This window comes from Oreochromis niloticus, linkage group LG10, assembly GCF_001858045.2.
Source record: "Oreochromis niloticus isolate F11D_XX linkage group LG10, O_niloticus_UMD_NMBU, whole genome shotgun sequence".
Classification (NCBI taxonomy): domain Eukaryota; kingdom Metazoa; phylum Chordata; class Actinopteri; order Cichliformes; family Cichlidae; genus Oreochromis; species Oreochromis niloticus.
Window position 1 is genome coordinate 6459160 of NC_031975.2, and position 16337 is coordinate 6475496.

A 16337-nucleotide genomic window follows, 5' to 3' on the forward strand; every position below is an offset into this window, starting at 1 on the left:
GTTCTAGTAATATACGTGCACAGAGTTAGTTTCCTCCACTACAGAAGTTTCCAGTGTGTCCTCCTTGTAACTCAGAAATGAATACAAAGTGCAGAACATCTGAAGTTATACAGGCAAAAAAGGGAGACGCCCCTATGCTTCACATACAAAGGGTGTCTCTCCTTATGAATGGAATATGCTGAATATGAATGTGTTTGGAATGAATGTGTTAAATGTTTGTGAAAACATAAAGGTAGTAAGGGTGGCAGGATGCACAGACTGCTTATGGTTACTGTCGGTATGACTTATTTAGCCATGTCTAGCTTTTAGTTAATGTGAGCCCACATCTATCTCTAATCAAAGGTTAAAATATTTATTAGAAAAATGAAATGGAAAAAAAAACTTCTTATAAACAGCAATTACTCTTTCAATTTCATTTCAAAAAGATATGTCATATAAACTACAAAAACAAAACAAATGGAAAAAGAAATAAAATCGTGCAATCAATGGCATACGCTTTCCTCTGAAGTAATGGCCAAGCAGATGACCACACAGCACAGCAGCAACTCTCTATTTGTTCCTATTGTAGTCTGGATTTGGCTCAGTTCAGCCCTGAGCCCAACAATTCACACATGCCACTTTGCTGCACTCAGTAGTATTTTTGAGGTGGTTTCCAAAGTCCATGCCCTTCATTTTGTTGCACAGCCTCCTTAAGCCTTCCGCCTTTGTTGACCACCTTCCCTGCAGACCTGACACAGCTGTAGTTGATTTTTTAAATACCATCCCACCCCCCACCATCTTTGCCCAGCAGAGGCTGCTAAGGAGTCACTGTGGTGCTGTCTGTCTGCTCCTCCTGCAGCTCACTCTTCTGCTGCTATGACACCTGCTCTACTGGCCTCATCTGCACATCTCCGATCTGAGGATAGAAAACACACAGGAATCAGCTACCACTCAACTACAAGTCAGTACTGTAACAGTCCCAGACAGACAGAAATACCTGGACGTGAGGAGGGGCGCTGAGGACAAATGTGACTGCATTGGCTATGTCTTCTGCTTTCAAACACTGCAAAGTAGAGGGGAAAAGGTTTTATTAGCACAACAGCAGGTTGATAATTTCACATTTGTTGACTTCAGTGACATGCACAGCCTTACTTTCATACTCTCGTACACTGAAGCTGCCTTTTCTGGATCGCTGTTGTGGTGTCGGAAGGCAAACTCTGTCTCCACTATTCCAGGAGATATACACTGCAGGGCAGGAAAATGAATGACAAATGTGCTCTTTACATACAGGGTCATGGTGTCTACAAATATGAAGATGTCAAAATGAAAGCTTTTAAAGATACCACATATACAATAAATACGACTCTTTGTAAGTAAACACACGTGTGTGAGTTAAAAATGAACAGCAGGGTCAAATCAAGTATCTGATTGAACTTCAAAACATGCTTTCAAACGCATTTTATTGAAGTGAAGAGAAAACAAAATTATGATTGTTACACATTCAACATACTCTGCAGTTTATTTTTACATTTCCAGGCATTTGTGACTGGAATCGTCCCGATTTTGCAGACTAATGAGAAGGCGGGCTAGCGAGCCAATCTTTATCATCGTCATCCTCAGTGTTTCCATGGGAGTACATTTAACAAACATTTCAGACTCATCCAAACTGAATTCAACACAGTATCAGATTTTTTAAAGGCTTTTTAGGCTTAACACTCCCACTTTATGCTGGACTACTTCTGTGTTGTCTGCTCGGAGTCCTCTTCACACTGTTGGACACCGCTGGATTTATGTGATCCCATGTTTCACCAGGCTAAAGACAAACCTTTGCACTATAATGCAACTATAACTCACTGTGGCTCTGATGTGGGTGTTTGCCTCTCGAAGCTCTTGCCGTATTCCCTCCGTCAGAGCAGTCACAGCATATTTAGTGGCACAGTAGAAGTGCTCATCAGCACTTGGCACCACTCGGTGCCCACCCATACTGTAGAAAATGAGAAAGACGAGAAAAATATATGAGCCAGTAATTGCATTTTGTAGCTCAACGCCGATTCAACACCAAGTAGCCAATCCCTGTGTTCTCTGAATTTCCTGTGGTGTTCTTTTAAATGGCTTAACCACTGCATTGTTAGATTTCAAACTCTGTATCAGTTAATATCACATATCTCTATAGCCTTAAAACACTCACAGAGCTATAGCTCTGAACAACATTTGTGTCAAAGTTTAAATTCCCATTTTCAATTAAGGCAATTCTAAAAAAACCTATATTGATAAAATAAATGCTAATACAACAAATCTATAAACAGTTTTAAGTTCAATATGTGGGTGTTCTTTGCATTGCTCTACATCCAAAATGTGCCAGATGGGGCTTAAAATTGGCTTTACTTAATGCCTGCAGGATTAAAATCACCCAGAACAAACTGGCTGAGGTATTTTCACATTAATCTATAGCTTTGTTCCTAGAATTGTATGTTCCTTGTATAGATTACCTATTAATATTGATGATGTGGCCATCGTCCACATTCCTCTCCTTCATTGATTTGTATGCCTCACGGGTGCAGATGGACAAGGCTAAGACATTCACCTGCAGCAGAGGTGAACACAGCACATTTCTTTAGCTTTAAAATAACCTACAGTATGCATGTATTCACACATCGGTGTATGAACCATTCAAGAACAACTTAAAAAAAAGAAAAGAAAAAAAAAAGACAGAAAATGAGAATCATTTGTGAAATTTGCTTGTACTTTATTGTAAAGAATTTCCAATGATGAAAGCTGGCTAATGTTCACTGGGTCAGTGTGTTAAACCATCTGAACCTGCTGCTCCTGTCCAGCTTGTAGCCTCCAAACTGCTTCCGTAGTGACATTGAGAGAGAGCAGGTTACCACAAGTGTGCAAGCAAGATAGGGGGAGGTGACCAAACAAGGTCAGTGTGCAGATTAAATACAGGCTAAAAATACACTGCTGTACACGTTCACGTGGGCTGCCATGACAACAGATGAGCAAGTGCTAGAAATGCTGGACTCTGGAGACAGAGAGTTGAGCGCAGGGGGGTCTCCAGTGGTCAAGAGCTCAATGAATCAAAAGTCTCAACAAGAGACATAGTGCTGGCTTTCATTAGCAGGCCTCTGCTGTGCCAGAGTCTCTCCCCAGAGCCAATGAAGCGGCCTTTGTGAGGGGAGGGAGGGTGTATGTGTGCTTTTACTCACTGAACAACACAAAAACAAGACTTGGACTCAAAGTGAGCAACCATCCTCCTTCTGCTTCACTGTTTAATAACAGTAATCAATATCACATAAGGGGAAGCTCTAACCTTCCCTTTTTTGCGTTAATATTATTGTCAGCAATCCAACTCACATCAATCATGTTCCTCCAGCCCTCTGTCCTGCCACTGAGCAGAGGCTCATTGTGGGCCAGTCCAGCATTGTTGATGCATACGTCAACACCCTTGTGCAGTGTCTTGATTGCTGAGAACATGGACAAGATCTCCTCTTCATTGGACAGGTCACATTTGTAAGGGATCAGCGTGCCGCTGTAGCCCGCACTCTGACATTCTGCTGCCAGCTTCTGAAAAACACAAATCACACCCAGTTTGACTGCACTGATATATTTGTTAAAGAATAATCAATACAAAATGTCAAGTGCTGTTAATGACCAACTGATTAACTTTCAAGACCACGATTAAGATTACATCAAACAACCCACCCACTCAGGAGAGCGTGGAGAGAGAGTGGAGAGAGCATGGAGAACACACAGCACACACCGAAATTCCACTTTTGACCAAAATCATAATCATGACCCCTCATAAGAAGACGCCACTTTTGCACTGATACGGACAGGCTGAGCTCGCTACAGGTCGAGCAGGCTGCACTCTAACCAGGTCAGCTGGCTGTCCACCACTATCGGTGTAGGATACAAACTGACACAGATCCCCCCTGCCAGGCACAGCTGCGCCAGTCACCTGATGCCTCGCTCTGGGTGCCACTAAGACAGAGGCAGCAGGGGTGTGGGGGGCAGGTGGAACACCAAAATGATGCACAGCACTATAATGTCAAGGATAAAATGTTTCAAACTGCACCGATGTTAGAATTTGTCATAGACTGCATATAAAAGACAAACACTGCGAGTCACCTCACAGAAGCCAGAAATGACCATATTTGAACAAGAGGGTTGAGTGCCAAGTTATTAACCAACGCTAGCTAGCTTGGTTAGCAAGATACCTTGATAAACTGTTACAGGTTTATCATACAGGTATAGTAGGTATCTACTAATAAGTGCTAGACGACATACACTAAAATACAGACTGGAAACCTGTCCAGGGTGTACTCTTTCTCGAACCATCCTAGCTAGCTTGGTTAGCAATTGTAGTAGTGTCCATGACAGGATGTGAACAATCAACAGTAAATGTTGGTTTTGGTCTCAATCCCACATAAGAAAACAAAAAGGGATTATTTACAGGTAAGTCCCTTTGTACTGCTGGCCAGGCATGCAAGAAGCAATCCATCAAAGCCTTGGCAGAGATGCCAACTTGTGCCCCAGAGAAAAGATAAGAGACCCAAAATGCAGAGCGGCCACACAACATGTTGAGAGAGTGATGATTTATTCAAATGGCCCCGACACTCAGAAGAGAGTTTACCTGCCCAAAACACATCATTAGCTAATAAAGACCTAATCACCTTTCCGTATCCCTCCCTTCTCCTGCAAATGAACCCCGTTTTACAAGCAGAGCATGTTGTAAAGATAAGACACACATCTTCTCATTGTTCAAAGTTCACAAAAATGTGATCAAACGTGTCAGAGAAATGACTCGTGTTGAGCTGTTGTTACGTTAGGCACCTACATCAGGGCACAGCAGGATGTAGCAAGAATATAAATGATTAAAAACAGCAGGACAGAGCTGGCTGTCACTCACCAAATGTAGCACATACTGTTTTATCTACAATGTCTATATGACTATATTGTGGCACCTGATCTACACTACAGTCTGAACATGATTCCTCTGCAGCCACCCCTTTAGAGAACTCGTTAAAGCCTGTTTTCATAATCAGGACAATATTGGATTGAGGGATCATTTTGACGTTTTTCTCTAAAACGTATAATAGAGAGAATACCCCCCATCTTACATGTGGGAGCATGCAGATTTCACTGTTCGTCCTTTAAGCTGTTTAACTTGGATTATCCAGAAAGAAGGCATTACCCGAACAAAGCTGTTAAAATGCTAAACCGCTGAAAACACTACAAGCAACTCTTTTGCTCGTGCTGTAGACAGGTGAACCGCTCCCTTTATGCACATTACCTGTGGTAAGCTGTGAAGTGTGGTCTGTTTCACTACAATAAGTCAATTATCTGAGCTGCCTTTAGACCAGCCCTCTTTACTTCACACTTGCCTGAGTCCGTTTAGAGACTGGCCCTCAGGCACAAATGAGCAGGGAGAGAGCCTGCTGGAGAGGCTCTGTGGAGTTTAACGTAAAGGGGAAGCAAGGCCAGTCTTTTGTTAGAGAGGGGGAATTAGTTGTGTTATTGTGGCTGAAGTGGGAGCAGCAGAACAAACCGGGTGTGATCTCGGTCCAATGACAGGAAGTCTCAGGCTGTGAATCTCTGTGTGTTTGTGTATGTAGGTGTGTTCTGGCACCAGATGCACCGCTGTAGTCACTACCAGACCTCATACAGGCCACACCTACAGCAATACAGCATGCTGTCCTGCAGATAAGCAACCAGGCCTGAAAACACAACAGCAGCATAATTGGAAAATCCAAGATTCATTCATCACAATCCAAACTAAACCAATGAAATATGTTTTGGCGTATTGTGAAACAGAACTTTAAAGATACAGGCTAGAAAAGCCGTATGACAATGACAACCAGCAGTGATGTTAAATAGCAAAACACAATGAAAGCCGAGAATTTTGGGGGCAAGGTGTCCTGGTGGTGGTATGTTTCTTTGGACAATATTCACAAAATTTAAACGCTTTTACTAGAGATCTACCAACCAACTGGTCAGGGACTGACTTAGCTGGTCAATCTCATAGATGTCTAATTATGAGTGTATGTTTCAGGCATGCACAACATATACACAGACAGCTGCGCAGGCAAATAATCACTTGCACGGTCAGCGCCATGCACTAACCTGCTGTTAGTGTGGAAGATCTTCACTTGAGTGAAGACACCAGGTTTGGGAAAGTAAACCGTGGTGGGACCACCACAAAAACGTTTGTAATAACAAATCTAGTCAGATACCTAAATCATCTTCACCGAGCTGAACAAGGACATCAGAGCCAGCCACAAGCCAGCAGCCTCAGTATGAGGAAAGAAGTCTCGGTATGAGACTTGCTATTTATTGTATTCCAGCTTTTTTGTAATTGGGTTTATATGAAAATATCAATTTGCAGAGAAGAAAAGTAGAAAAGTAAACTGGACATAAAAAAAAGAATCTTTACTAGCCTGTCACGCTTTGGGGAAACAAAAATCTAAATCAGCCAAGAAAATTGCTGTTGAGACTAGACTGTCTTGTAAAAGCCTATCAAATAGTAGTACAGTAACTGATAACACAGGAGGTGAATGTAATTCAAACAACAAAATATGATATAACAGACTATTAGAGTAATGTATTTACAAAGTGCCCTGCAGCAGTCTCATGTACATGTAATAGTCACATTCGCGGCCTGTACGCCCTGCAGGAGGCTGGTCGTCAAAGCAAGGAAGGGCCATCATTGTTCCACACCACGTTCATCAATCATTCACTCACTCATGTGGAACTGGTGTAAAACACACCAGCAAAGCAGCTTAGAAGAGATAAAAATAAAGATGCCAAAGTGCTGAAGGCAGAAAAGCTATAAGTGGTGAGCCAGATCAATAGCACAAAGCAGCAGCCATGAGCTGAGAGAACTGAGAAATTAGATTAGTCTCAGGCTGACTCAATAGTTCTCTTGTAAAAAAAAGAAAGAAAAAGAAAAAGGGGTGGATTGTGTTATAGGGCGCTGTGGCTCCAAAAGATGTAATGCAGCCATAATTCAGTCAGTGATCCCTCCCCTTTTCATCCTTCCTGTCCCATCTTTTAAGTACCTGGGTGACACACAAAACAATTTAGCCTGTCACGATGCATTTTCATCCTCATTACAGAGGCTGTTGTCCAGTGATCACAAAAAGTGTTCAGGAGGAGGGAGGGAGAGCGTGTTGGCAGGCAGAAAGTGAAACAGAAGGAGAGAGAAAGAGAAAATGCATCCTGAAGCAGGCTGCATAAAGCTTATCAAAACACACTCAGTTTTCAGTATGCTTTACAGGAAGGCAGAAGAATATAAGCACAAGATGCCAAGTGCAAGCTTCAACGAAAAGTCAGGGCAATCACAAAACAGTGAACCAAAATAACATTTGGATATGTTATAAAAATATTTTAAAAAAACTTGTAGCCACAGATCGGGCTAAGACACTTAATTTTGCTAAGCTGTGTCGTTCACTCTTCAGCTCAACTATCATTCTGTGACATGAAAATGCACTCAAGTGTCACTCACAGTTTGACTGCAGGGTCAAGGGTGAAAGTAGGCTGTATAATAGGATTGCAGTAGGGTAGGAAGGACGGTTGTGCAATTATCTTGTGTTCATGCTGCCACTAAAAGGTCTAAAGGTTGAACAGTGTGGTTTTATTGTGCTTTTCTCATAGAACACTCTAATCAAGACAAGGAGATACGGAAAATAATTACAGCCTTTCTTAGTAAGTCACCAACACGCTGGGGAGTTCCCAGCAACGAGGGATCAAGAAGAAGGCGAAAATGCCTCCCAGCGCTTTGACAAAAATGTCACAGTGCACACAAATGACTTTCATTTGTGCGCACACTGACTTTGATTTCAAACACACTAGCATACAAATATAAAATCAATGATTACATGTGCATAACCAGTTTCACCTGGTATATGTATCTGGCTCCAAAGAAATGCTTTTATAACTCTGACATGCTAAAGGCGCTGCAGGCAGCCAGGTATTGTGTAACAAACTGGTGCAACCAGTGTGGTTACATTTTACTTTGGAAAAACCAAGAGATAATGCCCAAGTGAATGTAGACGCACGTCTTTAAATCTCTGAAAAGAGTTTGATGGGGACATTTTTCAACTATGTCTCAATAACAAATGACTACAAAATCCAGCCTTTATTCTTACATTCACATGGGCATCATATGATTAAAAAAAATGGCTCTCCAGTTCTTCTGTTTGTAGTTGAAACATGCTGAGGGGGTGAAGCTTCCATGCATCACATTGGTTTACCAGCTCATGTGATGGGTTGTTTGTGCACCTGATTGTGGCTGTCGTTACGGCAACTTTGCGCTCACTGCCACCCTGATGCTGGCTATGAACCACATCACTGCGCAAGTTTTGTTGATGACTTGAGCCCGGAGGAGACAACAAAAAACAAAGCAAAAAAAAACCCCCACACACTGGACAGTCGATCCAACACAAAAACTTTCAAAGTGGGCCAGCCTGGCCTATTTAACATGTGAGTCTAGAGTAGCCATAAAACGTCTCCAATGTCAGACAAACACCCAATTACAAATCCAGTTTGGCTGCTGATGAAGTGAAAACAATCCAATTTGCATTCTTTCACCCCTCACCCGCCCACCTCCACCCCACAGCCTCAAAAAAAGGCTGGAACTTGGTGAACTCGTTGCTGATTTGAAGTACATAGCACCATAAAACTCTATTCAAAGATCCTGACCTGCTGCTACAGCATTCAAGACATTTCAATCCTTCTGCACTTCACATTTTGTCACACACAATTTCACATATCATACATGCAAAAAGGAAGAAAACTGGATTCCAGCAAGTCTTTGACAGGACAGAACAGGATAGGACAGGAAGAGCTCCACCTATCACAGCAGGAAACCCGGGGAGGGAATGTCAGTGCCATTAAACTTCACACCTGGAAGGATGATAAGCACAGACAGGACAGCACAGCGGTGGTGCAGGGAGAAAGGCCCGTAGGGGTCACTGAGCTGCCTCAATCTATCAGACTTCTAACTGCTTCAGACCCAACTAATGGTGAAGCAATTAAGACCATTTAGAGCTTCCAAAAATCTATACAGAGCAGTGAAAAGCAGGTTGCTCTTAATTAAAAAATGCAGGAATACTACTTGTGTTTCAGTAATGCTTTAATAATGTATTAGAGTTATAAAGGTCTCTTGCTTTCCTCTCACAGGCTGTACAAAAGCCTGCCAGTATGCAATCAGTGAAAATTAAGTTTCAAACTAATGATTACTTTTGACTTCAGTAAGAGTAGAAATTGATTTCATATCAGTGTCAGAAATCTGCATCTACATGCAGTTTGGACTGCTGCTTTCCTATTTGAGAAAATGCTCTTATTTTTTGTGCCTATGTCAATGTTGCTCCTCTCGGGAGGGGTGGGGGCTGGGGACTGAATCCATGGAAACACAGTTTATTAATTAGGTATACGTCGCTGTCAGCTCACAGCTCAAGTGGAAAGCGTGCAGTCAGTGGAAATGCTTTCTGCATGGGTAAGACAAAAGCGAGCTGAAGGAGCTGTGAGGTAACCTGATGAGCTCAGGAGAAATTTGATATGAGGGGGAAAAAAAGGATATGTGGAAGGAGAGATAGCAGCAAATATATTAGTACTATACTGCTACTAATGGGAGCTTTGGAGAAAATGCTCAAACAGCTATCTAACTATGCGGTTTGCCCTAAAACTCACAAAAAGGAGAAAGAAGAATTTGTACTAAAACAGGGCCAAAATGTAAAGTGAGGCAGAGGGTTTTAGACAAATGGGTAAAGCTGTTTGACCTGACCCACTTCACATCCTTTCTGCAGTAAAATCTATTCACTGTGAAACAACAGGACAGCTTGCTCAGACACGACCTAGAGGAGGTGGTCAAGACAGCTTCAGATTTGCAGACAGAGAGACGTAGATTGCTTTATTACTGTGCCACCTCAGCTTCAGAAGCATGACTGAGCACCTTTTACCTCCTTCAGAATAAGCACAATGCTGAAGCAGGTCAGCCAGTCCCTGAAATTAAACTTCAGGCTCACCCGCCAAGAGCTTTGAGTTTTAAATTAGGATTTACTCACGCAGATAAAAGATGCCCGTGCCAGAGGCTACTGTTTTGTGCTACAAGCGGTGAGTCAGACGTCTGTTTGTTATTAGCCCATTGAATAAAGTGAGTTGGATCACAGGGACGAAGTCATAAAAATGAATAAAAGCACTTTATTCAAGGGCTATTATCTCCACTGACAGTCTCGATGAGGAAATACACATAATCTGCCTTTTGTATTTCATATTCTCAGTATTCTAATCCCAGAATGTTTTCTTTTGCTGAGCTGAATTTTTTTTTTCATCTTAGATTATCTCCTTTGGGCATACTTTAGGCAGAATCCCTGTGGCATCTATTGCAAACAAAACCCTGCATCAATCTGTTCAGCACTAGAAGCCGCAAATGATGTTTGCAAAATTTATCTGATCTAAAACTGCAGCTGCCAAAGCTTTGATTTTTGACATGCGCTTCATTTGTCCAACGCTTCAAAAGCAGGCTGGAGGTCTGGGTTTGATTTCATCTGCTTCAAATGGACCTGTGTACAGACAAATATATATTTTTATATATAAATAAAGAATTCAATTCAACATAATTCATTTATATAGTGCAAAATCACAACAACAGTCGCTACAAGGCAGTTTATATTGCAAGTTAAAGACTAATATAATACAGAGGAAACCTACAAACCCCTTATAAGCAAGCACTTGGTGACAGTGGGAAGGAAAAGCTCCCTTTTAACAGGAAAAAACCTCAGACAGAACCAGACCCAGGGAGGGGCAGCCATCTGCCACGACTGCTTGGGAGTGAGGGGAGGGAGATGGGCCAAAAGTTACAAGAGTCATTAGTTTAATAACAACTAATGATTAAATGCAGAGTAGGTAAGTGAAGAGGACACACTTGCGTCATGGGAAGGCCTACTGTCGCATAACTAAGGGAAGATTCAGGGTCACCTGATTCAGTGCTAAATATATACTTTGTCAAAAAGGAAAACTTTAAGGCTAGACAGGACAGGATTTTTTTTTTAGAAAGTAGAGAGGGTGTCTGTCTCTTGAATCCAAACTGGGAGCTCGTTCCACAGAAGAGGGGCTTAAATTTGAAGGCTCTGTCTCCCATTCTACTTTTTTAATAGGACAGGAAACACAAGTATGCTAGCAGTCTGAGAGACAAGACAAATGTTCTTTCTGGAATTAGAGTGGATTAAGAACAATGACTATGTAAGAGGCAGAGATCACTATCATGATGTCATTTACTGGTTTCTAGAATTGGATTCTGGGCACACTATGGGTCCGTAAGTAGACAGATTTATGAGAAAATTGGATGCCAAGTTGAAAAAAGTTTAAAGTTTGTTTAAGAAGTCACGTTAACAGTGTATGGGGAAACAGACACAGACAGTTACCTGGTAATTAGTGTTAATTAACAGACAAATCTATCACAAACATTTTAGCCACTGAGATTAAAACAGAGACTTCTGAGACTAACACACAGCAAGTCATATCACTTTCATATACTTGCAGCTAGCATGCTCCAAAAGGTACCAAAACATTTAACTTACAAAAGTAAGTTTAACTAATAAATATAAAGTCACCTAATAAAATAAAACTCTGTATAGTAGAGTATCTTGATGCACGCTTAATTTGTCTAGGTAAGGAAATCCGACAAATTTGATTCTGTACTTCTGGACGTTGTTTTCAGTGGGAGAAACTTGTATTGAAAACACAACATCCACATGGACAGAATCAACTTTCTGGGATAGGCATACTAGAGATCATATTCAGATTTTCCATGACTGTTTCTTCACATTGTGATGAATAGCAACCATGTTCATTCTCCTATGAACGTGTGTTTACTACTGCCTCCTAATATACCACGTAAGCAGAAACAACATGCACATACAGGCTGTGCAGGCCTGAGTGACTCAGAGGTCTTAAGATGAACAAATCAGCAAGTGTGCACTTTTTCTTTGGTGTCAGATGTTAGCCCAAACTAAACCATTCTAAAACAATTCTGCTTAGTTGTGTCCCTCCTCACCCCCTTCTTTTACGCTACTATGATGCAGTGCCTGCATGATGTGTGCATCATGCTTTTCTTGGCATATGTAAAGAGTGCAAGCACGCCATTTCTAAATGTTTAGCATCTTCAAAAAACACATGGACACGTTTTACAAGAGCCTTCTTCCAACAAAATAAAAGCTTCTCCCACTGGTCTTACAAGATTTCAAAGGAATAAATGAGAAGTCGTCTTTCCTCTACTTGGATGCGGTCTCCATTCCTGCACAAAGCCCATGGTGACCACATGTCTCCCTTCAGCTTGCCGCTCCCCTACTGCCTACACTATAGTTTCACAGACAACAAACCAATAGTGCTGCCACTACTCTCCACTCCATTTTCTCAGAGTTTTCTTACCCAGAAAACAAAAAAATCTTCTCACTTTACTCATTGTTTTATCTCATCTAACACGAGGGATAATGCAGCTGTTAAAAACACTCACTATAGCAACATTATTTCCCAGAGTAAAAGGAATAAAAAACTGAAGTGACTTCAAGAACAATTGCTTTGTGATACATTGCATTTCCCACTAGCAGCATACCAGCTCTACAGCAAGAGCCCAGTTTACACAGCAGGGAGAGTACAATACTGTCTTTGTCCTGCAACTCATACACACTCTGAAGTCTTGTACGAGTGATGGTTCTGCCTTAATCTGACAGAAACCTTTCATTCTTCACACCCTCATATACAAAACTATTAGCTGAAGCTTGTATCTATGTACTATAAACCACAAAAAAGTGCTTCAATGCTTGGTCACTCAGTGGACAAACCAATGAGTGTCTTCCACCTGACCCCCTCAGAATCAGCTGATATTTTTGTGCAATAACTGCAGTTTAAAAAAAAGTAACTTAAAGCAATGCAAATCAATTTGGGGGGGGGGGTTGGGGTTGGCCTATCCCAGCTACCATAGGGCGAGAGGCAGTGTACACCCTGGACAGGTCCCCGGGCTGCTGCAGGGCTAACACAAAGAGAAATACAACCATTCACAATCACACCTATGGGCAATTTTGAGTCACAAACACAAACAATGAAAAAAGACTGAAAACACCAACATGTCTCCTTGTAATTCACACTTTCACAACAACACGGCCTTTGGAGTTCCTAATACCCATGTTGCGACAATAATCCTGTAAAGGTTAGTGAAACTGTGTTAATGCAAACTGTGGAGATGCAGAAACTGCTGTAACGGCCACAATGCTGTTGAGCAAACTGTTTGGCCTTATGGTGAAAAAAGGTTGATGCAAAGTTAAGAATTAATGTAGATCTCTCACCACGGGATACTGAACTTTATTGTGTGTGATGTAACAAGGAAACATGTGAGTGACCCCTTACTGAGAAATATAGGTTGAACTGGGAGGTCTTTGGCCTCAACATAAAAAGTCAGTCGTAGTAAGATGTACCAAACCTGGTTATTAAAAAAAAGGCACATTCTTATCTCTTATCTTATCTCTTTGTTTAAAGGAACTCAACCATTGTTATCAATCCCAGCACCAGCTCTTAAATGACATCCAATCATTATTCAGTTGCTCGTGTTTGCATGCAGCTCGTGCTCACACCATGTGTGAGCTACATTAGCATAAAACAGCAATGAGAAACACATAACACTGTCATATATCATTATAACACATGATTGCATGTATTGTATGCTGTATAAAGACACCAGCAATTAAATGTAATTATGACAACCTGATACATGTTGGATAGCTAAGATCTACACCGGGCATGCTAGCATTAGCCAGCACATTGAGAGCTCAAGCTTGGATGTGATTGCAAAAAACAAACAGGTTCCAGTGATGCTGACTGTAGTTTTCACCCTGATGGCTAAAATGCCACTTGGTTGTTTATGTACTAAAGTGGAGAAATTACTTGATATCCAACGTAGCAGCTAGCTGGCTAACCTAAACTTGCATGCTTGCTTGCTCTCTCACTAATGTTGCCACTAGCAAAAAATACTACCTAAGCCCGCATCAGTACAGGTTTAGTTGTTCTTAGATGTTTGAACCTTGGTTGTGCTGGAAGCATCAGTTAAACTGATGGCTAACATCAGTGATTAATAACATTTTGACGCTGGGAGCAGAAGAAAAGCACCAAGTTACTGAGGAGTGAGCAACTGTCACATCCTTTAGTTTTCACTGAAACTTTAACCCAAGTTCTTCACAACGTGCTGTTAGAAGCAACCGAGAAGGCCAGAGAAGTTCTCATCTTTGAAAGTTGCATTAAAAGTCATTCAGTTTCATTCATTTTCATTAATGGATGAAAGGAATGTTGCATAGCAATATTTAATTTACTGGAATTGACTGATGTTAAAGGAAAGAAAATGTTAAGAATACAAATACTGACATACTTAAAGGATACATACAGTACAGCACCTTTTATATACACATATGACAGAGTTAACAAACAACAACACCACCACATTGGCTGTCTAAAAGGTGGCGATGTGTGAATGCAGTAGGCGTTCTGCAACACAGCACTGGAATCTGTGGGCTGACAAGACGTGAAGCTTAATAATTGGCCGACAGGTTAAGCAGGGTGCACCGCCTTACAGTTAAGCAAGAGTTAGTGGGACAGGGCCTATAACACCTGCCTCTGGGGAAACGTGGGTGTTACTCCAGTACTATAAAGAGTTTCTGCCTGTTCCTCTGTCAACCACTGAAATATTTTTGAATCAAATCTTCACTTTAATATAGTGTAATGCATTTCTTAATTAACTGTAAGTTGGCAGGTTCGAGAAGCAGATGACACAGTTCAAAGAGTTCATGTAAGTTCAAACATAATCACTCACAACACTAATTACGTTCAGTTATGAGAGGGGGACTTAAATAGTAATTGGATGAGTCTTTTACTATCATAGTGGGGGTGATGTAAGCCCTCTGTGATACCAGTAATTAAGCAAAATGTGTGTGCATCCAGACAGACAAAAAGAAAAGTTTCAGTGGAACTTTTTCAGAATTTATTTTTTAATAACATTGTCATTTTCCATCCATTTTGTTTATTATATTGTTTAACATAATCTAATGAGCTAAATTAAAATGAACTAAACAAGTAGAGACAATACTTGCACACACATTTTACAGCAACTTGAGGGGTGTAAAGCTGGTGGTTTCTATGTTTTGGATTTACTTTTTATTCATGTTTGACTGAAAAATGCTTATTACATTAGGCTTATTACACTGTTATCTATGTAATCTATGTAAAATTAACGTTTAATAGGAATTTGGCGGTTAATACGATTGTAAAACTCTATTTCTGGCTATGTAAGAAGAAAATATGGGTCATTTGTTTGTTTGTTTGTTTTTGAATCAGTGCTTTTCTTGTTGTGGGCTCTGTCCCACACAATAGTCAGTTAACTAGTATCTCTTACTTAATTGCAATAAAGCTTCTGACTGACGTCGCTGGGGAAGATTAACCAAGGGAAAGGGAAAATAATAATGGAAAACGTAATGAATTAGGGGTGTGGCTGGCTATGTGGTGGGTGGGGGTGCAGGTATAGGAGCATCACTGGCGTCTGATTTAATGGGTGGTACTTTCTCTGAGTGGAAGTCCAAAGTACAACAATGTCCCAGCAGTAAAATGGAAAATTGGCAACATTAGCTAGTCGGAATTTAGCTATTATTTATTCCCTCTTACGACCGTTTGGCCATTTTAATTTGAATTTCGGCACAATCGGTTATAAAACAGTGTCTTTAAATTTACCAAATAAATAATATCGATTTAACTAGCTGTGACACTGGGGCTAAAGGTTTCTAGCTGAAACTGATGTTAGCTAGCTGTAGCTACTTTGTTGTTGCTTTAAACAGAGCTAGCTTCTCCTTTGAGTCGAGCCGACTTGTTTCACAACATTAATTGATATTTTTCATTAAAATCACCCACCTCTATTTTGTCGACATTCCTGGCACAGCCAACAACCCTCATGCCTTGCTGGACCAGTGCCCGGGCTACAGCGGCTCCGATTCCCACCGAGGCGCCGGTCACCAGGGCCACTCTGCCTTTCCACCGCTCCATCTCTCCACCGGCACTGTAGCTACACAAAACAGCCGCCCCTATGCTGCACCTCTACCTGCTTAGTTCAAGCTCCTACAGCTGTGACTGCAGCTATTAGGTGCGATAGGTTTAAAATTAGGGCTGTAGTAAGTTCAGGCTCTTGTATCAGTCTGAAGCATCCAGGACAGCAGTAACCAGTGCGCGTAAACCCGGATCCACGAGCTCCTCTGGCCGAAATATGAAAAGTCCAGGCGTGAGTAAATGTTTGGTTCACATCACCTCCCACTTTCTTTTTCAGC

The 16337-nt window shown here is 41.3% G+C and overlaps 1 protein-coding gene across 1 annotated transcript; it reads right to left on the reverse strand.

Annotated features, from left to right (window-relative positions):
• Positions 1 to 204: 204 nt before the first annotated feature.
• dhrs11a (dehydrogenase/reductase 11a) lies at positions 205 to 16325 on the reverse strand. The gene is made up of 7 exons (XM_003456154.3): positions 15928 to 16325; positions 3337 to 3546; positions 2469 to 2563; positions 1834 to 1963; positions 1132 to 1224; positions 977 to 1042; positions 205 to 895 (listed from the first exon to the last, which is right to left on the reverse strand). Exons 1-7 carry the CDS (start codon positions 16057 to 16059, stop codon positions 854 to 856), a joined length of 768 nt encoding a protein of 255 aa, XP_003456202.1. The 5' UTR covers positions 16060 to 16325; the 3' UTR covers positions 205 to 853.
• Positions 16326 to 16337: the final 12 nt, after the last annotated feature.